The sequence below is a fragment of the Euprymna scolopes genome, chromosome 7 (assembly GCF_053919585.1).
Source record: "Euprymna scolopes isolate OS-2025 chromosome 7, ASM5391958v1, whole genome shotgun sequence".
Taxonomy (NCBI): domain Eukaryota; kingdom Metazoa; phylum Mollusca; class Cephalopoda; order Sepiida; family Sepiolidae; genus Euprymna; species Euprymna scolopes.
Window position 1 is genome coordinate 165,668,896 of NC_136488.1, and position 25,072 is coordinate 165,693,967.

The 25,072-nt window shown below is 29.2% G+C and overlaps 1 protein-coding gene across 3 annotated transcripts in view; it reads left to right on the forward strand.

The window, feature by feature from the left end:
* LOC145280124 (protogenin B-like) overlaps positions 1-25,072 on the forward strand; it is a 336,035-nt gene that overhangs the window by 293,553 nt on the left and 17,410 nt on the right. For all 3 annotated transcript variants that reach the window (XM_080131880.1, XM_080131882.1, XM_080131881.1), the window contains 3 exons: positions 13,932-14,099; positions 16,700-16,867; positions 21,923-22,031. In XM_080131880.1, the coding sequence (XP_079988006.1) occupies positions 13,932-14,099; positions 16,700-16,867; positions 21,923-22,031 (445 nt within the window). The remainder of the gene's footprint in view (positions 1-13,931; positions 14,100-16,699; positions 16,868-21,922; positions 22,032-25,072) is intronic.

Genomic DNA, 25,072 nt, shown 5'->3' on the forward strand with positions numbered 1-25,072 from the left:
GCCAATTCAACAAATTTTAAAAGATGCCCCAAATATTTCTAGACTCAAGTCCCGAAAGCCCTTCTACAATTCAAAACTTTGGACCCAGTTAAGACATAGGAGGAATGGAAAAACAATACTCCGAAAGGAAAAGGCATCGTTGGAGATCCATCTTTGTGCCTCTCAGGTTTTGCTACAAATAGTAGGAAGCAGTGGGTAGCCGCAAACCGGATCAGAACAAGACACTGCAGGACTGCAGTAAATAAACACAGATTGAGACAAATAGATTCCCCAATCTGCCCAAAGTGCTAGGACGCACCCCAGAACATAGATGACTGGACAGTATAGGATTAAGTGGTCTGACTGGAAGGAGCCCATCTATTTAAAAACAATTTCTCAGACTGGCTAAAAAATACCAGTATAGAAGTCTAACCCATACAATACTACTACATGGATTTGTTAAAGCCATGAATTACTCATTGTTTCCCTTGTTTGGCATCAAGTTTAAAAAGATGCACAATGGTGGCATGAAGCAGCGTTCATACAGATATAATAGAGAGCTGTGGTGAATCTGCAGATGTAGTTTGAGGTTTTCCCTCTAAATATTCTGCATATTTAAATTTTTCCATTGTTTTGTTTTTGCCAACATCCTAAGTGAAAGTGATTTTTGTGGAACAAACTGGATTCGAACCTGGAACACCAAGGTTGTCAGTTCATGTTAATAACCACTTTATCACCGCCACGTCCCATGCTGTTTAGTAAATGCCAAATTCTTAATGCTTTTAGTCAATTTTTGCAAGTTGATTTTAAGTCAATCTCAATGTTCAACCATCATCCAAGTAAAACTACTCCATCGATCTGGCTAAAATTTTGTGTGGATCTTTATGATAAGGTGTAGCGAACTAAGTATTATGGTATCTGCTTGATGCACGGATTAAAAAAATCAGAATTTATTTTGGTATCAGAATTAGAAAATTTCTGACTATTTTCCGATATCAAAAACCATCTTCTTAATTTTTTCTTTTTAATTTTTTTTTTTTTATTTTTTTTTTTTTTTTTTGTTTGTCTGCTTTAACTTTCCACTGTTGGTACTAATGATAAAATGTTAAATATTTATTGATTAAAAAAAAACAATAATGATGATACATTTATTGATTTTAAAATATTTCTGATAAAACAATAAATATTTATTGATTTTTAAAAATTAATAAAACTAAACATTTATTGATTTTAAACTATCAGTGAAAGTAAAATCTATAGATCACCTTCTCACAAGTGTATCTTTTATGTTTGCAAAAACATTACAATAATCACAAGTGTATCTTTTATGTTTGCAAAAACATTACAATAATCACAAGTGTATCTTTTATGTTTGCAAAAACATTACAATAATCCTAAAATAAAAAAAAAAAACGACTCTATAATTAAATTGTATGTAGAAGTTTTAAAATAATTTGTAATCGGATTGGAATTGTGAAAAATATTGAATTCGTCCCATTACAACTTTTAATGATCGATTCAACCACAATTTATTGTATGTTTCTATAACGAATCATTCAAAACCCAAAATAATCTCTTTCAGTAGAGTTAACAGTACTTTAGAATTCGACCTAATTAGAAAAAAAAAAAAATACAGAAAAATCTTTATGGTGTACATACCTGTCACAGAAGCAAGATGTCATGTAAATTGATCCAGTAGTTTTTTTTTTGTTTTTGTTTTTTTTTAACTCGGAAAATCAAAATTTATGATATGTAGCAATTAATATGATTACAAACAAAACGTTGGTAGTCAGATTGAGTTGTCACCCTTTGAATTTTAACACATTCTAAAATGGCAAGGCGACTCCTATCTTGCTCATCATAAAATTTGATTTTCTTAGTTACATAAAACAAACTATGTAATCAATTTACATGATTTTTTGGAATATGACATTTCGTGATGGGTACATACATCATAAAGATTTATATATATTTTTTTTAATTTAATCCTTTATGACCTGAATTATGATGTAGATGATTAAAAAAAAATATTTATTAATTTTATGACTTGAATTGTGATTTAGATGATTAAAAATATATTGTAATTTTAAATGGCGGCATATTGAGTGTAAGCAATGGACGGTTACAATGTGGAGGTATCTGTCATTTCTCCAATACTGAACTAATGCATACAAGGCATGTTTGAATCAATTCCCACTTTATTTATGCTGTCGTATTCATTTACGACTGAACGAATTAGTTCAACCAAGTCATAATGGGTGAAGTGTAATTCTGAATAATAACAGAGTTTACAAAATTTCATTATATCAGAAATTTTAACGAGGATTATCTGTATAATGATTTGCTAAGGCATTTAATGTTTGTACGTTCACACGTTTAAAAAATGAGATCATCTGATCAGCAAAGATGGCAAGTAGTGATTAATATGATGTTCTGGTAAAAAAAAAAAATAAAATATGATGTTCTGGTAAAAAAAATTCCAAAATTTAATTACGTCATCACATCAACTAAAACAATAAAATTTTAAATTAATAAATTTAACAAGTGAGAAACAAGTTCCTGATAACCCCCCCCCTTAAGTAAGACACTCTATCAAATCTCCATTACTAACGATTACTACGATACTATCTCATTGATTATTGTACATGCAATAACCCTTATCCCAGAGTGGCCTCCGGGCCGTAATAAGTGGTGACTTCCATGTAAAAAAAAAAATATTTAGTTGGCAATTATTTTTATGGTGAAAAGAAAAGTTATACTGGTTAATTAGAATAGCATTATTCCTTATGATCATATTAATAACTAGGGCTGTGACAACAGCATATTCTTTTCATTGTTTTGACTTCTGAGTATATATCCGTTAATATCTTATGTGTTTTTATATAGACTCATGTGGTTCTCGGTTGATTAGCTGTGTCTTACTGTGTCGGATATACAGTAGCATCCAAAACTAATGGAACAAAATTTTAAAACCTAATATTTGTTAGAAATACCAACTGTGAAAAGCTGAAAAATTGACAACTGATAGTTTTTATCATCCATGATAGCATACTGAAATTTGAATCATTTGCAAAGGGTAGAAAAAGAATGATAACAATTATTTTCCAAATAGGAACGTCCAAAAGTAAGGGACAAAATCGAGAAAAACAATATTAGGTTTTAAAATTTTGTGCCTTAGTTTTGGACGCTACTGTATACTTGAGTTAAAACAATGAGAAGAATACTCTGTTGTCACAATTCTATTAATAACACTGGTTAACAAAGAAACAAAGGCACAAAAATAACCTAATTTATGTTGAATTCAGATTTGAAATCCGTTTTTATTTAATCCTCTCTAGTTTTTTAGATATGCATTTTGTGCACATATCGTGCATTTTGCGCACATATTGTGCATTTTGCGCACATATTGTGCATTTTGCGCACATATTGTACATTTTGTGCATTTTGTGCACATATCATGCATTTTGTGCACATATTGGTCATTTGTGCACATATTGTACATTTTGTGCACGCATTGTGCATTTTGTGCACATATCGTGCATTTTGTGCACACATTGTGCATTTTGTGCACATAGCATGCATTTTGTGCACATAGCGTGCATTTTGTGCACATAGTGTGCATTTTGTGCACATATCGTGCATTTTGTGCACATATCGTGCATTTTGTGCACATATCGTGCATTTTGTGCACATATTTTGTATTTTGCGCACATGTTGTAATTTTATGTACATATTGTAATTTTGTACACATATGCATTCTGTGCACATATTATGTTTTTTGTGCACATACTGTGCATTTTGTGCACATTATGCTTTTGTGCACATATTATATTATACATTTTGTGTGTAAAGGCGTACATGCCTTCAGGTTAATTTTTTAAATCGTGGTTGGTTGTTTTTGATTTAGCATATCAACCCTTTTCAGGTTGTTTAATGCCAAATCCAGTTATTTTGAAGAAAAAATTTTTAATAGAATATTTTTTTTTTTTAATTTATTTATTTTTTTTTTTCAAGTCGGTTTCTATTTAACCCATAGTTGGGACCCTAACAGGTACTACCACTCCGGGTCAGAGTGGACCTGGGAGCAATGGCAATGAAAGGGTGGCTTCACACTCCCCAAAACCCGTAAGTAGGGGTCTTTAGTTATTATGCAATGAATGTGATAGCATTACATTATATATAATAAATCAAGATGGATTTTGGCAGTTGAGCGTAGTCAACACATTTCAATTAATAGTTAGTGGCACACTGACAGCGCAAGACATTGATGTTCTTCGGCAATTGTGTTACACAGTCTTTTGGGTCTGCTATGACTTGTGTACATTGTGTCGTCCAAGTATATTTATTTTATGTTCTTTATCCTGTTTTCTATAATATATAAATGTCTGTCTATATGTCTGTCTCCATATTTTCAAACTCTATTTCCTCCGAATCTAAAAGTTGCAGAGTGGCGCTAGGAGCCTTAAATGATTGGATTTTTTACAAACTGTTCCTTTATGGATCTTTAGCTAGTTAAAATAGTTTTTAGGGTGTCAAAAATGGGTAAAAATTGAAAAAAATCGTAATACATTTTGTACATTCGTCATAGTTTATTTTTAATTTGTTTGTATGCGTGTCACGTTGGTGCAGTAGTAACATCATTAGTTTTGAATGCTAGTTTCAGTTTCGATTCTAGCTGATGGCACCCAAATACTTTTTTTTTTTTTTTTACTTTTAAGATCATGACTCTATAATAATATATACAAAATTTGTGCAAATTAAAATATCATATTTAAGAGTATTTTTATTATTTATTTATTGGAAATTTAATGATTTTATTGAATAGGTAATCATTTTTTTTTTTTTTTTTTAAACTTTTGCATGAATTATATCACATTTTTATGGATACAATTTCTTATACAATAAAATTAAACAAATAACGGCGAATTTAAAACAATTTTTTTTAATAAATTCTTTCTTGACCTTTTAAAGCTAAAAAGAATTAATTTAAAAAATTTAGATTTTTTTTTTCAATGAAAATTCAACACTTAATTTTTTTTTATATAAATTATAAAAAATATATACTTATACAATATAAATATACATACGTATACAATATAAATATATGCATATATAATATAAATATATATACACATATAATCATTTTATTTCTTTTATTTCAGAAAAGAGAAACGAACACTCGTGTGACTATTACTGTGCCTGGCTACAAGACTACTGTGCTAAGATAAGCAAGAAGATACCCACATTTGGCATTAAGTGTCATTTGGAAAATGCCTTCAAAAAATTGAATCCTCCGCAATAACTGAACTGTAGAAAATTATTGTTTTGAAACTTAGATAAATGAAAACGCTTTATATATGATTTTATACAGGTTCAATTAGTTTTTTTAGTATAATTTTCTTGCGGTGTTAAAACGTAGGCTCTTTCTGAGGTTTCAGTTGTTAATTATTGGACAAAAAGACTTAGGTTTATAGATGTAGAAAAGTTGAGGCAACTTGGTAGAAAGTGATAAGAATTGACTTGAGAAAAGAAGGGATAAATTAAGACCTGGTCAGAGATTAGTTTGAAAGTCAATTTCTAAAAGCAGTCCAACACATGCTAGCATGTAAAATAGACATTAAACCAAATGGGAAGATGAGGAGAAAGATAGCATTCAAAATGTTTTAGTTGCAATATATAAATAATCAAAAAAAAAAAAATATATATATATATATATATATATAATCAAAAGATTAAAAAAAAAATGTCTATTTATCAGTTCTTCTTCTCGACTCTTGTCTTTTCATTTTTAAGTCTTTTTTCTCTTGATACAGACTTTGTTCTCTATAATTCTCTATCACTGGCATCTTGATTCATCAGTCACAACTGTTTCTGATTCCTCCAAGATCTACCCACTTTTTGTGAGTCAACTATCTCTGTTTAAATGAATTACCTTAGATCTTTTAAAGACGTTCGTTTCACACAACTGAACCAATTTAATAATCGGATAATCTCCTCCACATCAGCCCTCCCCCTCCACACACACATAATTCTTCTATTGACGGATTTATTTTTGTAATCATATATCTGTCAGTTTGTTTCGGATAAGCTATGCAGAAGGAATCAATAGTCCATATCTCGGGACACCTGCAGAAATACAGATCTGATACATCCATTATTTGATCTGACATTTTATCTGCTTCTGGTAAAGCACTTCCGCTATCAAGTTCACATTCACAACTTTTAGAACTGTCTAGAACATCTGCAGGATATTTAAAATTGGAAACATTCTCCAATCTCTCTCTTGCTTAATCTAACTTCAGTTTCATGTCCTGGGAAAATGGATGCCAAATGAAACATACAAAATGAGCATTTGTCTTATTAGAGTTGTCCCCAGACTTGAGCATCTGGAATGGATGCATCTGTTTCATAGACTTCTCAAACCAACTCATGTATTATACGTCATATATATTCATGCCTCAGTATTGAAATTAAATTGTTTCCATTCTGAAGAAATCTTGTCCTACAATTAAAGACTTAAAAATACATAAAATGAGAACTTTATTTACTATATTTAGAGTGTCCATTGACTTTGGTAAATGAACCATCATGCAACATTTGTGAGGCTTTTGGTAAATGAAACCTCAAGTCAATATGATTCAAACATTTACCTAAAATTTGGAGTCAATTTTTTAGATTTTTGCCTGCTGATGTCAAGAGGATTACTAAAACAAAATATGAAAAAAAAAAAAATGAATTATTTACACATACAAAAATTTAATTCTCAACTAGAAATTTAATAGTAGAAGATAATGTTTGGAAAAAATTTTAAATATATTATCCGTTTTTCCTTTTTTTTTTCTCAAGTAGTTAGATTGGCACCAAATTTTCTTCGTCGACTAAAAGAGGCCATGCCACAAATTATCGATTTGTTTTTCGGTATTATTAGTCCTGCACCCTATGCTAATTTGCTTTTTTTTTTTCTGGAAAAAAAATTCTGTTTTTTGTCATTTACATGTGAATAACCTGAACGAGTCAGTAAAAAGAAATGAACAAAACAGAACCAATCTTTCAGAGTTGGCCATCTTTTTTGCATTTAAGGTTTATTTCCAGGTCAAATAACAATTTCAGAATATTAAAACCTACTTTTTCAGGTTGTTTGCGTGTAATTGCATAAAATAGAAGCCCCCCTCCTCCTCCACCTCAGTGAATTAGCAAAGGGTGCACAGCTCCAGTTTTATCATTTTTTTTCTTTCCTAAATCTGAATGCTTTTAGTTATTGTTTTTTGTTTTGTTTATCAAATAAAACATCCCAAATTTATTGCGTTGTTTTCATTTCATTTTGTTTAAGAAAATTATAAAGAATTTTCTTCTCTTGTAGTCACATTTTCAATTCTTCATCCAAGTTGACTGTTTTTTTTTGTTTTTTTTCTGATTTTCACTTCTCATTCACAGAATTATTAATGACTTTTGTTTTTTCTCTATTTTTTTTTAATAAATATTCTGTTTCCAATTGGAAATCAACCAGCGCTGACTTTTGAAAAAGGCGATGTAACTTTCACAGAATTGATGGCTTACCTTGAAGCATGTATTTTTTAATCGATTGAATTAAAATTCTATCCATCTTTTAGTTACATGTTCTATTTGTATTTTTTACTTTGTGTTATTAAAAAATTATGATTGTGTATGATAAAGACAAAATATTGGGAGAATATCACAATTTATAACTGCATTCTTAATAATAGCAAAATATATTTATAGATATAGAAAAGGCACTTTATATGTATGTGAATTTGTTCCCTATAGATTCTGAAATGGCTAGGTTGATTTTTTTTTTTTTTTTTTTTTTTTTACACAATGTACTTTACATGTCTGGGAATGTTCTTCGATAGGTTTTATATTGGAATGTCTCCAGCAAGTATCGAAAATCAATAATTGAAAAAAAAGGAAATTAAAGAAGGAACATTTCGATTATGACAAATGTTAACACTCTTATACAGCCTAACATCACAAATGTATTTGGAAGTGTTATCACCGCACAAGCAGAAGGACCCAGCATATAAACTAAATAGTAGGTTCTTTGATAAGACATGAAATGAATGTTTCTGTTTAGAGTACAATTAAACCATGATATTTGACTTTTATATTTTAAACTTTAAGTCGCAATATAAAAATAATTTTATAAAATCAACAATGTAGACTACAATGTATCATGGACTAAGTCATTGCAGAGAGGCATGTGAAGCTTCCTCCCGATGCACCATGGTGGGTCTCTGACTAGAATAGGCAATCAATCAATTTTGTTGAAAAATGGGCGATTTCATCAATTTCAATGACAATAAAAGTATTGCAAGGTTGGAACATCCGTTGATCAATCCCGGATAATATCAGGTCTCCCTGCTAGTATATTTATAGAAACACTTTTAAAGTGAACTTCTTATATATAATATAGAAAATAGTGTTTTTTTTTTAATACTGAGTAAATAAAATAGTACACCAAAAATGTCATCAAAAAAGAAAAAAAACACTAACGTAATGTACTTGCAATAACCCTTATCCCTGAGTGACTTCCGGGCCTTGATAAGTGGTGATCACTGTGTAAAAAAAATAATAATAATAATTGATTTGAACGGGTATACCTGCCAATTAAAAGGAACTGCACAAAAAATTGTACAAAACAAATATAAGTATGCCGTAAATTCTAAATTACAAAACAGTGAAATTCTACTGAATGAAATAAATTGTAAACAAAACATAGAAGTTTTTACTTCTTAAAAGTATATCAAAAACTTAAACATTAATTTTTTCCAGAGCAAAATAAAAAAGGTCAATGTTTAAATAAAATTTTAAAAATAAAACTTAATTAAAAGGGATGAAAAAATAGTTTATTTGATGAAAGTTTAATATAAAACAATCGAAATGTAAAAATAAATATAATCAAGCATTACTAATTGAGACACAGTGAAGTCATTTTAATTTCTAATTTTTATTTCTTATTTTTTTAACTGTAAATTTTAGTTGCAAGGGAAATATTTCCTTTGACTTTAATTAAATTAAGAGTTATTTCCCTTGATTATTTTTAATTTTCCTTGATTATTAAAAAAAAAATTGTGATTGGTAAGGATATTTCATCGGGTCATGTTATGTATTTTTTTTAATAAATTGCAGTGATGTACATCATTATGCTGTCAATAACAGTACAATGAAATGAACATTGGCTAGACAAATGTTGATATGTCAGTTGAAAGGTTATTTGAAAAGATAACTTAATAGATATAGGTTATCAGCGTTGTTTTTTTAACACACAAATGTGTTTGCGTGTATACGCACATATTTTTATTGAATATGTAAAAAACATTTTGTTTGTTGATCATTGTTTTTAAAATTCTGACAGATTTTCACACAAAAAATGGTGCTTATTTAGAATTAAATTAATTTTAAGAAAACTAAATTGCAGAAAAATCTTTGTGTGTAATCGTCATAGAAAAAAAGATGTCATATTCCAAAAATCATGTAAATTGAGTAATTAGTTCTTTTTTATATAAAAATTAGTTTGTTTTTTTTAATAATTTTTAGCAATTTTTTAGAAGAAAATTCAAAGGCTAATTTTAATCTCGATAGTTCAAATTGAGTTTTCTCTTATTTATTAAATATGACAGATTAAAATATATCTCACTTCATCATAAAATTAAATTTTCTTTGTTAACAAAAACTACATCAATTTACATGATTTTTTTTGTTCAGTTTCTGGTATGTACATCATAAAGTTTGTTTAAAGATTTTTCTGTATTTTTGTTTTGAAAATAGGTCGAACTCTTAAGAAGCACCCAAAATCTTATTCAGTATACATTACCAGGCTTGTGGAAATTAGAAGTTTTAAAAAAATTACGATTCTGAATTTTTGAGATGAGGATGGATTATTTTTATTTGGATTCCTTGGACTACTGTTCTCATCTTGAGTGTTCTTTGTACAATCTTTCGGTTGGTGCAACTTCTTTCAGATGTATCTTGTCAAACTCACGGAATCTGCACAGAAATTCGAACAGAATCCACAGGGGTAGCATGCTCTCATTCCATCAGCCATGACTGAGTAGAAGTTTTAAGTAATTTGCAATTGTACTTTTGGGTCACCTGCACTGAGGATTGAACCTTCCGTTTCCATAGACCAAAAAGTTGTGCAAATAACACGCAAGATGAGAACATTGGTGCAAATAATACAAATTTTAAAATAATCATTACTAGAGCAAATATCTATTAAATTCAATGGAATATCTGCCAATCACACTATATATATAAAAATATACATAGTGACCTAGGGTAACATTCCTTGCTAATGGAGTCAGTCTTTGTGGCAGGATTTGAATGCTTTGACCAGCGGCAATCGCCATTTCCCGCACTGATGATTGCAAAAGCATGAAACATTAGTGTCTGCAAGTATAAAAAAAAAATTATTTATCATCATAATTATATATATATATATATATATATATATGCTTTTATTTAATTTTAGGTAAACAAATTACATGGTCACGACAATATCAAAGCTACTGTTTTATCAGGCAACCTAAACTTCCAATTTCATGGAAACATGATCTATTTTTGTTGTTTTATTTCTTTTTTTTTTTTTCTTTTTTTTTTTTTAAGATCATACTTTCATGAAATCTGATGTTTAAGTCACCTGATGGTCATTTTTGGATCAAAACAGTGGCTTTGTTATTGTCATGACCACATAATTTGTTTACCTAAAATAAAAAATATATATATATAATTATGAATTATAAATAATTATTCAGATCTTGGTCTTTTTATTGAGCACTATCAATACCCTTGTTAAGTTCATCAGCTTTTAGAAGCCTGGAAGAATTTTATATATATATATATATATATATATATATATACGCCCTAAAATGGAGTACTGTTGCCACATCTATGCAGGAGATGCTCTGTGTGCTCTATCCAGCCTTGATAGAGTTCAAAACCTAGTAGGTGATGCCCTTTTCTCTTCCCTGTAACCTCTTTTCCTCTGCTTTATTGTTATTTTCATGGCAAGTACTCGACTGACCTCCAAGCTATGATTTCCCCTTGCCAAACTTTCACAAAAAAAAAAAAACACAACTAGCTACAACCACTATAAACGATTTCTCCCACTCTCTATCTGTGCCTAAATGTAAATACAGATTCCATGAACAAAGCTTCTTTCTCTGAACTGCCTGCCTGTGGAACATTGTTTTGTTATCTTGCTTCCCAGTTGAATACAACACTGTATCCTTCAAATCCAATGTAAACAAGTTCTTGTTGAGCCATCCCCATAAATAATCAAATTCTTCTCAATTTAAACCATTAACGATTACTAAACTACCACCTTACATTCATTAACCCTTATCTTCGAGTGGCTTTCGAGCCTTGACAGATGATGACTCCCAAGTAAATATATATATGCACGCACAAAAGAATACACATATAATCATACATATTTCATTTCATTAATGAAACTTTGTCAAGAAAATCATTGTACAGATATAAAGTTGAAGTGGTGGGAGAAAGAATGTTCGAAATGCAGGGGTGGCTAAAGCAACAAATAGTGGGAGGTGTTAAGTTTAGCCAGACATTGGATGTGTAATTAAAGAGGATTGGACGGTGCTGAGTAGTTGTGTGTAGGATCGTACTTGCAAGTGAAGGAGAAAAAAAAAAGCAGGAGAAATGCTACATCAGGTGGTAGAGAAGTTTTTTTGGTTCAATAAGTAATTTTTGTAACAAAATTTTGTAAATAAAATTGAAATCGGCATAAAAACATGTTGATTTTTTTTTTTTCTCCTTTGATTATTAGTATTCTATTTTTTTTAGTTGTTTTTTTTTTTTTACTTATATATATTGTGTGTGAAATTTATCTTTTAAACATACTTTTTACACACACACACACACACATTATATAAACAAGTATTAAATACAAGATTATATCATTTTATAAGTAATAACAATTTCGAAACAAAATAGCCTTTACACATTTCTGGATGAATCAGAAGCGATCACAGATAATCAAAGCTGCTATAATCAAATCGTCCTTTGAAAGATGATGAAAAGACAAATCTTAATAAGAATTTTATTTAAAAAAAAAAAAAAAAAAATACAGAAAAATCTTTATGATGTATATACTCATTACAAAACAAAACATGTTATATTCCAAAAGTCATAAATTGACCAAGTAGTTTTTTTTTTTTTGTTTTTTTTTTAACTTATAAAATCACATTTTATGACGAAGCGAGACATAGTGATTTGATCAAACATGATGTATGAGTAAGGGGAAGACAACTCAATTCTAACTACCAAGATCAAATTCAGCATTATAGTGGATACATTTGGTGTACAAATCGTTAAAAATCGTAAATTTTGATTTTTTTTTTAATTTAAAAATTTCTTTTTAAAATAAAAATTTACGATTTTTAACGATTCTACTTTTTTAAATTTTTTTTACATTTTCAACCCACACAAGGCACACCGCCACTTTGATGTAGGGGGCTACTATCAGGGACATCAGTTGCAAGGATACTATGTAGGGAGTTGAGCAGCAAGATGTCTGTTCACATTACAATTGAACTTCTGCATGTCAGTACAGTTGAGTAAGCAGGAACCTGGAAGGGAATTCCAAAGTCTAGAAGTTCTGAGGAAGAAACTAATTAGAGTAGAAGGCTTTCTTAGAACTAGGAATCTCTATTGTGTAGGGGTGGGACTTTGCTGTTTGTCGGGGGGTAATTTACGTCAAGGGAATACAGGGGTTTGTAGTTCATCAGAGCATTCACCATTAAAATACTTGTAAAACAGATAGATAGATGCAAAATTTTGTCGATGGGACAGTGGTTGAAGCTTAGATGACAGTTCAGGACCTATCAGGTTAGCGACTCTCTTTTGAACCATGTCCAGGAGGGAGACTTGATCAATTTACATAATTTTTGGAATATGACATCTTTGTTCTGTGATGAGCACATCTATTATAAAGATTTTTCCATATTTTTTTTTAATTTTTTTTTTTAAATAAATGTAATTCGTAATAAACACCAACAAATCCAATTATCATCCAAGGAACAAGACAAAATGAAGGAAAGCATTACATAATAGCAAGGTGAGAAAAGACTATTCTGATGTGTCGGTGCCGACAGATGTGTGTTTATATGAATAGCTGGAATTTGTCACTTGAAAAAAAAAAAAAACTTTTTTTTTTTTTTTTTTAAATATCTGTACAAAGTACATAGCTTTTATACAGGCAGCCTGATGCATCCAGAGTCAGGTCAGGATTGATGTTTTACGCTCATACAATGTCAAACCTACACTCAGCAGTGAAGACGATGCCCCAACAATGACCACTCTTGATTCATCTAAAATGTACTTTAAAATGTTTACATGTATACTAGCAGGCCGCCTGATGTTGCCCTGTCATAAGATATGCTTAAATGATATTTTAATTCATGCAGATTACATATTATTATAGACAATTCTCTAATGATTATTATATTAAACCAAATATCAAAACATATATATATATAAACTTGGATGCCATCAGCTAGAATCAAAATCAAAGCATACAACTCTCCACCTTCATTCCTTAGCCTTTGAGCATGTCCATATGCATATAAATTCACCTGTCATCCCTTTTTTTAAAAGATGGAATCGCCTGATCATTGAAGATAAGATGCAAGCAAAGTGCACAGTTTATATATATATATATATATATATATATATGTATATAAAATCAGTAAAATGATATGAAAATGTATAAAATTTACCTAACATGTTTGGTTTTATTATTCTGCATGAACTTTTTTTTTAATCTGTGAGCTAATTTGAATTTTTTATTTTAAATTTTTACAGCTTTAAATAAAAATATTAGTGATATCTAAAATATATATATATATTTTTTTTTTTGTAAATGACTATTACTCTATTAAATGTCAACACTTATAACTTTCTTTTTCTTTTAGTTCCTTCTATCCCTACTTCTATAAATTGGTTGCTTGTTGGCAGTGGCAAAGTTGAATTGACCTGGTCATCCCCAGCTCCATCGAATGGAATCATCCAGTCCTACACCATTTTGTACAGTTCAGATAAGGAATCTCCTTGTTCGACCTGGACACATTTTATTCAGAATGGTAAATTGCTTCTTTTATAAGAATCTTCTTTCACATTTCTCTTAAAGATTGAATAAGTTTTTGTTTAGCTGAGAGGCACTGTGTGTGTTTTGTTTTTATGTGTTTATATAAACGGGGGGGTTTTCTACCACTATCTTGGGGTTAACTTTTAAATCAAAAGATTTTTTTCAAATGAACAAAAAAAAATGAAAAAAACACTGAGAAATGTGCTTATTTCTCATAATTCAAATAGTGCTAATCTATTATTATACAAAATGAGTTAATCAAAGTTTGTTTCTCCAAATTTTTTTATATATATAATTTAATAGCACAAAATACATGAGTTGACATTAGTTTTTATATTGAGTTATGTCTGAAAAAAATTTGTTTTAATTGTTCTAATTAACCATAATTTATAATTAACTGAACAAGTTCACCATCTCTCTCTCTCTCTCTCTCTCTTCTGTAGATTTTTCTCATTCCCTCTTTTTGCATTTCTAATGCTACCAGACCAGGCTGTCTGAAGATACCGTCTTCCAGACCTAAAATGCACCAAACGTTGATGCTATTGTTTTTTTTTCTTTTCCCTTTGCAAAACTCAATCATGTTCTTCAAAATCAAAGACAACAGTTGTCCTCTTTAAAGCAACCAAACCAATACACTATGCATAAATATTTAGAGATTTAAAGAACTTGAAGAATAAAAGCGTTTTCCAAAATTACTGAATTTGGCATTAAATAACTTAGAAACGGTTTGTAATATGGGTGTTACACTTTAACCGTGTTGTTACATTTCAACCACTCTGACTCATGTTGCAAACAAGCAAAAAATGAGAAGAAATGAAAATCAAATTCTGCATATTTTTTTATTTTATTTTATTTTTTTTAGTGCAAATGAAATGCGTTTATTTGTGGTTTTTCCAACAATAATGCATTTCATTATCTTTCAAGTCTTTTCACACACACGTTTTACAATGTTCTGCTATATAACATGTGCTTTTTAAAAGTTTCTTTCCCCACCACCTCACACCAGCATTCATTTTCACACGTTCATCTTCCTCAGCATACACTTTGCTTCTCCTCCTTATGCTCAACCACATGTTGTCCTTTTTTCTGCCTTTTTCTCTCCTCTTTCCCATGACATCAGCACGTGCACACTTACTTAATTCGCATATGTGCTAAGATGGCTGCTGCTGCTAATATTTTCATTAGTCAGCTATCCTATGGTTGCTGCTTATTTTGCCATACACACTGTTACAGGTTGAGATACCGTAAAGCAAAACAAACTAACCAATCTAAGTTCATTCAACCATTCTCTAGTATTGTTTTAATGTACGAGTCTTTAAAGTGTTTCTAATTTACAAACGTTTCTGCACAGACCAACCACAAGCACATATATAAAGTAGATAGCAAAATGACTTGTAATATTAATAAAGTAACTCTGAGAGGATTGCAAATTGTATTGTTATGATGACTGAACTTATGCACTCATGACCTGAAAGTTTCATCTCTGTTGCAGATATTAGCGGTGTGAGACTCCGTTGATGTGCCTAAATGCCAGAAAGGTTTCTACTCTAATAGTTTCTTCCCTCGAACAGCTAGATTTTGGAATTCCCTTCCTACTTCTCTAACTGTACTGATATGCAGAAGTTTAAATATAACATAAGCTAACATCTTGTTGATCTTTCCTAGGCATGGTCCCAAATAGTAGTCCCTTACGTCCAAGTGGCTATATGCCTTGCTAGGGGTGAACATGAGTAAAAAAAAAAAAAAAAAAAAAAAAAGGGGGGGGGTCACATTACTCATTACAATACTAATACAGAAATATGGAGATGGCCACAGAATATATATCTTTTTATTATGTAGACTTGATTGTGACGTTGAAACAGAGACTACAACAAGCAGTCGAGTCATATGAGGATTTGCTGACCAGTGTTGTGGTCAGTAAATTCTCAAATGAAATGTTACGGCCATGTCACACGATAATCAGGTCTCACAAAGACCGTCCTGCAAGAAAAAAACCCAAAAAGATGGGACAAAGAAAGAAAGATGAGAGGCTAATATCCGAGAAGGGACAGGGTTAATGCTGAATAGCATGCTCAGACAGACGAAAAATCAAGAAGGTTGGAGAAAGCTGGTTACCAGATAATCTTTGGCGCCCTGATGGTTATCTAGATCAGGGTTTCCTAAAGTGTACACTACGGAGACCTGATGAGTGAGGCTGAGGAGCTCCGGAAGTCCTTTTTTAAAGAGGACCAAATGCTTTATATGGAAAAATTGAATGGTTGCAGACATTTAATTATTGATCTTTTTTATTTTACTGAAAAAAGATATGATACATAACTGCAGGTGTAAAGAGTTTTAGGATGGTTCATGAAAAAGTAAAAAAAAATAAATTAATAAATTAACAAAAAAATACAGCAATTTGTGATTAATCAAAACTAAAAAAAATGGCTTCATGGTGTTTTGAAGTTTCGGAAACCCTGATTTAGATCAAAGGAGGGAGATAAAATAAAGAATGTCATTTTTATTTTGTTTTTGATGGCTTTCATTTTATTTATTTTTTTTCTATTTTGTTTTTTGTTTATCTCAGATGGCTTTAATGTAATGTCTGTTTTGTAGGTTCTGCAACTTCAATCACTATTGAGAACCTCAAAAGCCAAATTTACTATGCTAAACTTTGGGCCAACACCAGTGCTGGTAAAGGTCCTAGTTCCAAGCTATTAGTACTCGACATCACCAACAGTCCTTTCCAAACTGCTTCAACTACTCTTCCATCCAGCATCAGTTGTAAGTTACATTCAATCCTTCACACAAATTTGTAGATCAAACATATTTTCTTAATATATATCGTATTCTTCAAACATTTTTTTAATATATATCATATTCTTCAAACATTTTTTTAATATATATCGTATTCTTTAAACATATTTTCTTAATATATATCGTATTCTTCAAACATTTTTTTAATATATATCGTATTCTTCAAACATTTTTTAATATATATCGTATTCTTCAAACGTATTTTTAATATATATGATATTCTTCAAACATTTTTTCTTAATATATATCGTATTCTTCAAACATTTTTTCTTAATATATATCGTATTCTTCAAACATTTTTTCTTAATATATATCGTATTCTTCAAACATTTTTTCTTAATATATATCGTATTCTTCAAGCATTTTTTCTTAATATATATCGTATTCTTCAAACATTTTTTCTTAATATATATCGTATTCTTCAAACATTTTTTCTTAATATATATCGTATTCTTCAAACATTTTTTCTTAATATATATCGTATTCTTCAAACATTTTTTCTTAATATAGATCGTATTCTACGAACATTTTTTTAATATATATCATATTCTTCAAACATTTTTTCTTAATATATATCGTATTCTACGAACATTTTTTTTAGTATATGTCATATTCTTCAAACATATTTTCTTAATATATATCGTATTCTTCAAACATTTTTTCTTAATATATATCGTATTCTTCAAACATTTTTTTAATATATATCGTATTCTTCAAACATATTTTCTTAATATATATCGTATTCTTCAAACATTTTTTCTTAATATATATCGTATTCTTCAAACATTTTTTTAATATATATCGTATTCTTAAAACATATTTTCTTAATATATATCGTATTCTTCAAACATTTTTTTAATATATATCGTATTCTTCGAACATATTTTCTTAATATATATCGTATTCTTCAAACATATTTTCTTAATATATATCGTATTCTTCAAACATATTTTCTTAATATATATCGTATTCTTCAAACATATTTTCTTAATATATATCGTATTCTTCAAACATTTTTTTAATATATATCGTATTCTTCAAACATTTTTTCTTAATATATATCGTATTCTTCAAACATTTTTTTAATATATATCATATTCTTCAAACATATTTTCTTAATATATATCGTATTCTTCAAACATTTTTTTAATATATATCGTATTCTTCGAACATATTTTCTTAATATATATCGTATTCTTCAAACATATTTTCTTAATATATATCGTATTCTTCAAACATATTTTCTTAATATATATCGTATTCTTCAAACATATTTTCTTAATATATATCGTATTCTTCAAACATTTTTTTAATATATATCGTATTCTTCAAACATTTTTTCTTAATATATATCGTATTCTTCAAACATTTTTTTAATATATATCATATTCTTCAAACATTTTTTCTTAATATATATCGTATTCTTCAAACATTTTTTCTTAATATATATCGTATTCTTTGAACATATTTTCTTAATATATATCGTATTCTTCAAACATTTTTTCTTAATATATATCGTATTCTTCAAACATTTTTTTAATATATATCATATTCTTCAAACATTTTTTCTTAATATATATCGTATTCTTCAAACATTTTTTCTTAATATATATCGTATTCTTTGAACATATTTTCTTAATATATATCGTATTCTTCGAACATATTTTCTTAATATATATCGTATTCTTCGAACATATTTTCTTAATATATATCATATTCTTCAAACATATTTTCTTAATATATATCGTATTCTTCAAACATTTTTTCTTAATATATATCGTATTCTTCGAACATATTTTCTTAATATATATCGTATTCTTCAAACATATTTTCTTAATATATATCGTATTCTTCGAACATTTTTTCTTAATATATATCGTATTCTTCAAACATTTTTTCTTAATATATATCGTATTCTTCGAACATTTTTTCTTAATATATATCGTATTCTTCAAACATTTTTTCTTAATATATATCGTATTCTTCGAACATTTTTTCTTAATATATATCGTATTCTTCGAACATATTTTCTTAATATATATCGTATTCTTCGAACATTTTTTCTTAATATATATCGTATTCTTCAAACATTTTTTCTTAATATATATCATATTCTTCAAACATTTTTTCTTAATATATATCGTATTCTTCAAACATATTTTCTTAATATATATCGTATTCTTCGAACATTTTTTCTTAATATATATCGTATTCTTCAAACATTTTTTCTTAATATATATCATATTCTTCAAACATTTTTTCTTAATATATATCGTATTCTTCAAACATATTTTCTTAATATATATCGTATTCTTCGAACATTTTTTCTTAATATATATCGTATTCTTCAAACATTTTTTCTTAATATATATCATATTCTTCAAACATTTTTTCTTAATATATATCGTATTCTTCAAACATTTTTTCTTAATATATATCATATTCTTCAAACATATTTTCTTAATATATATCGTATTCTTCAAACATTTTTTCTTAATATATATCGTATTCTTCGAACATATTTTCTTAATATATATCGTATTCTTCAAACATATTTTCTTAATATATATCGTATTCTTCGAACATTTTTTCTTAATATATATCGTATTCTTCAAACATTTTTTCTTAATATATATCGTATTCTACGAACATTTTTTTTAGTATATGTCATATTCTTCAAACATATTTTCTTAATATATATCGTATTCTTCAAACATTTTTTCTTAATATATATCGTATTCTTCAAACATTTTTTTAATATATATCGTATTCTTCAAACATATTTTCTTAATATATATCGTATTCTTCGAACATTTTTTCTTAATATATATCGTATTCTTCAAACATTTTTTCTTAATATATATCATATTCTTCAAACATTTTTTCTTAATATATATCGTATTCTTCAAACATATTTTCTTAATATATATCGTATTCTTCGAACATTTTTTCTTAATATATATCGTATTCTTCAAACATTTTTTCTTAATATATATCATATTCTTCAAACATATTTTCTTAATATATATCGTATTCTTCAAACATTTTTTCTTAATATATATCGTATTCTTCGAACATATTTTCTTAATATATATCGTATTCTTCAAACATATTTTCTTAATATATATCGTATTCTTCGAACATATTTTCTTAATATATATCGTATTCTTCGAACATTTTTTCTTAATATATATCGTATTCTTCAAACATTTTTTCTTAATATATATCATATTCTTCAAACATTTTTTCTTAATATATATCGTATTCTTCAAACATATTTTCTTAATATATATCGTATTCTTCGAACATTTTTTCTTAATATATATCGTATTCTTCAAACATTTTTTCTTAATATATATCATATTCTTCAAACATTTTTTCTTAATATATATCGTATTCTTCAAACATATTTTCTTAATATATATCGTATTCTTCGAACATTTTTTCTTAATATATATCGTATTCTTCAAACATTTTTTCTTAATATATATCATATTCTTCAAACATTTTTTCTTAATATATATCGTATTCTTCAAACATATTTTCTTAATATATATCGTATTCTTCAAACATTTTTTCTTACAAAATTTTTTATAAATATTTGTTTAATCTATTAGCTGCCGAATTAAGGGAAACTTTTAGATATAGAATAATGTCTGAAAACGAAACGTGATAATTCAATGCTGCATAAATAAATTTTGTTGAAAATTTGTCAATGAATAGACATGAATAAAGACTAATAAAGTAGCAAAATGGTTTAATTTCAAGTAACCATTGAAAAATGGCGATTATTATTTTTTTTTTTGCGTCTATTAATGGCAGCTAATGCATTAAATTTGAAAATGTTTTTTTTTTAATGTTAAATGCTTAACTTTTATTTGTTTTGTTTTTTTTAATATATATTTTGCCCATATTTATTGAAGATTATTTTTAAAGTTTGTTTGGTTTAATCATCTACAAGCATCAACTTCTGTCGTAAATTTTAATTAGAACTTGTTTGGATTAGTTAGGCTACTATTTTAATCGTGAATGTTACTTTTTCAATGTGCCGGCTAATATAACCTCCAACCTTCTTCAGGTGCATTTATGGACTCTGGGGCACAATAACAGTACGGAGTACAAATCAATGTTGACTGATATAGTCTTCTGTAGATTGAAGGTTCACTAGAACTAAAAATTGCTTACTACATCATGGTTGCTGGAACAAAAACAATCTACTGTGATGGATTAAAAAATAGGTTCCATTTGAAATTTGGTATACATTTCAGAGTTTGAAAAGATGCATTTGAAGATCAGGGTTTGCATCAGTGAAAATAATGATGAGAACAGTAGTTACAACTATTAAAATAATATGAGTGATTGATCCTCATCTCAAAAAATTGCACATGTTCAGGATTGCAGAACACATGAGTTACTTCCCTTAATCACAAAACTATCTGATCTTTTCCATATAAAATCGGGGTAGTTCTGTGAAAAGGGGATATAACTCTTACATACACAGTACCGTAACTTCAAAATTTTACAATGGGGCCAATAACATTTAATCACGCTTGGTTGGCCAAATATAAGTGGTTCAGGGAATGTAAATATGATTGTCGACAGACATATTGTTTTGTATGTAAATGAAAATGACTTTTCCTGTTGTCCATTATTAAGTTTTTTGGTTTATTATATCATTGTTTATTTATTAAATTTTGTTTTGAAAACTTGAATTTTGCTGGAGAAGGTCTTGAAAAACTTTGAAAAGTCCTTGAAAATGGACATTGAAAATCTGTATGACCTTGAAACTACTAACCTGTGTCCTCGAGTGGTTTTGGGGCCTTAACAGGCAGGGACTCCTTAGTAAAAAGAAAGTAAATATTTCAATTACATTGACATTTTTTTTTTATTCATTCGAATGAAACTAAAACTTAATTTTTTCTGAAAAAAAATGGCTGATCATTTGATCCTACGTCATAGCTATATAATCCTTGTTGAATGCATTTTGTGAATTTATAAAGTTGAGTTGTTTTTGACTTTCAGCTCCTAATCAAAGCCCGATTGTTTCCACTCAAACTGGAATCATTGTCGGCATCCTTCTTGGAATTTTATTCATGATCATTTGCATCGTCTTCGTTTATATCCGTCACAGGTAAGGAATCAGTTTTTGTCTTTTGCTTTCTCGCTTGAGAATTTACAGAAACTAAAATACAGTCAGATTGGAAATTTTCCGCAGAAGTTTGAATTTATATGAGACAAATATTCTTCTGGTGCGCATACATGTTTGTGCATTGATATATACGTGTGTGTTTGTGTGTCACACTTTAATTTACAACTTGGCCTCAACGATTCGGGTTCGATCCTCATACTTACCTACCAAAACAGTTTTTTTTTTTTTTTAAACCTCACCCCCACCCCCGGAGTTTCCACACACACCTCCAAACACCCGGGCAACGCCGGGTACCCTTCGCTAGTTAATAATAAATGAAACATCTACTGAAAAAGTAAATTTTATTTAAGAGTAAATTTTAATAAAGAAAAAACTCTCGCATAATAATAATATAGTGTCTTCAATTATTTGATTTGTTCATCTCTTCCATCGTCATTCATTTTTTTCTGCATTGCAAACAGCCTTATTAAATACTTATTTGCCAGCAACACATCAAGTAAAATATATAATGAAAATTAAATGCTTTCTTTTAGATACATGTTATAAATTTATATTTAGGCAGGTAGGCTCGAACCTGTAACACAAATGAGGAAAATGAGGTGAAAAAAGCTAACTTGCTGTCTCGGCCACGGTGACTTATGACGTCACAAGCCTTCAAAATAACATTTTGTAAACATATGTTGAGATTGGTAGGCATATGACTTGCAAAAAAACGGCTTAGTTGACCAGCACAGAATTAATCTTTTTGGCCAATATTTAGATATTTTTCAGCCAAGAGATTGATCTTTTTAACAATACCAATTTTGTGACGGTCCGATGCGTTTGTCCAAAGTTTTTGGCAGACATACAAACAAGAGGCACATACACACATGCACAAACATACATTTTCCCTTTTATATAATAGACTAGCCTGGGTACCCAGCATTGCTCGGGTGGAGATGAAGTTGGGTTTGAACACAGCTGCTAGCTCGAAAATAAAAGAACGGATAAAAACAGGAAAATGTAATCGGGCAGAAAAAAGAAGTATGTGAAAACCAATTTAAGCGAACTCAGTCTAGAAAGATGTAGCAATGAAAACAAATTGAAAGTAATTCAGTTATAAAAAAGTAGAATTTTTTTTAAGCGAAATAACTTATAAAAATGATTACCTAAAAAACAAAACAAATTACATTGCGTAACCTTAGAAAAATGTTATGGCAAAAATCTTTTAACCCTGATAAAATGTTAAAACGTTCTTTTAAAACCTGTGATAAAAAAATCGAAATAAGGAAATTGTTAGTTAAAATTACAAAACAATCCTGTTTAAAAAAGAAAAAAGGCCATCGTTACATGTTCTTGAACGTGAAAATTATGGCTTACGATGCAACCCTAATCTACTGCCCCACGAGGCTGAGAGCGAAATAACATTGGAAATTCTGTTTCTTAAATGAATTCAAAAAATAATGCTTGACTGTGCCTCTACAGTTTTCGAAGTCGTTTCAAAAGGATTTTTCCGACCTTCCTTTGGTTTAAATATTTCCATACAAAATAATTGACCGTTTTTTTTCTAATTCTCACATATTATTCGACCGAGACATCGCTCTTTCAGATGATACAAAGTTTTTGCATGACATACAAAAATACACACACACATTTTGGCTTTTATATATATACTAGCGGGGGGGGGGGGGTACCCGGCGTTGCCAAGGTGTTTGGAGGTGTGTGTGGTTTTGGGTAAATCAAAACTGGGGTGGGGGGGTTAAAATAAAAAAAAAAATGTTTTGGTAGGTAAGTATGAGGATCGAACCCAAACCCTTGAGGCAAAGTTGTAAATTAAAGTGTTAAAAAAAAAAAAAAACGTGCGACGTTAGCATCTCGTGGTGCCGCAATGATTAACGGAAACACGTTTGAATTTATTGAATTACTTAAATTATCAGGTGCACGTTTTAATGACTTAATGAGGTCAACTTTTGACTGCGGGGTAGCATTTCATTTAGTGCGGGAATGCTTCCCCCCCCCCAAGATGTTGGGGGTAGGGGGAAACATTATAGGAAAAGGCCTAACCTACATGTGGCGAGTGAAAACTGTTGAATATTTATCTTCCCGAAGTCGAGCAAATTAAATAGACAGGCTAGCTCCATTGTTAAATGATATAAAAAGTTTTAAAAAGTTGTTAGGCAACCGACCGCTTCTCTGAAAAAAGCCTTTCTTGGACATACACAAAAAGTGAACATACATTTTCGCTTTTATATGTATATAGATAGACTAGCGAGGGGGTGGGGGGTACCCGGCGTTGCCCGAGTGTTTGGAGGTGTGTGTGCTCGGGTGGGGGTGGGGGGTGTTAATCAAAACATAAGAATAAACGAAGTAAAAAAAAATAAACTAAAAAAACAAAAAAGAAAACAGAAAATCGAACGTTAAAACTTCTTTAAAAAATCTGAACAATAAAGCGGGGGGAGTACCCGGGTGGTGGGCGGGGTGTAATTAAAACATAAGAATAAGCAAAGTAAATATTTTTTAAAATAAAAAAAACAAAAAAAACTAACGTAAGGCAAACGAACGATGGTAAATGTAAAAATCGGAAAAACAAAAACAAAAAAGAAAACAGAAAAACGAGCGTTAAAACTTCTTTAAAAAATCTGGAAAATAAAAACCCCCAAAAAAAAAAAAACATGTGAAAAATGGCTTAAATATTAAAATTTAAAAAAATCGGTGGGTATCCCGCGTTGCCCGGGTGTTTTTGGGTGTGTGTGGTGGTCACTGGGGGGTGTTAATGAAAACCTAAGAATAAGCGAAGTAAAAAAAAAAAAAAAACAGAAAAACAAACGTTACGTGGAAAAAGTGCTTAAATAACCTTGCTTCAATATTAAAATTTAAAAAATCGAAAAAAAGAAAAGACATCTCACACCACGATTCGAATCCAAAACCTTTAGATAATGACCCAGCACTCTAACCAACTGACCTAACACGATTTACACAAAATTAGGTCATTTATTTTAAATCTTTAAACTAAATCAGGTTATGACGTCATATGACGCATGCGT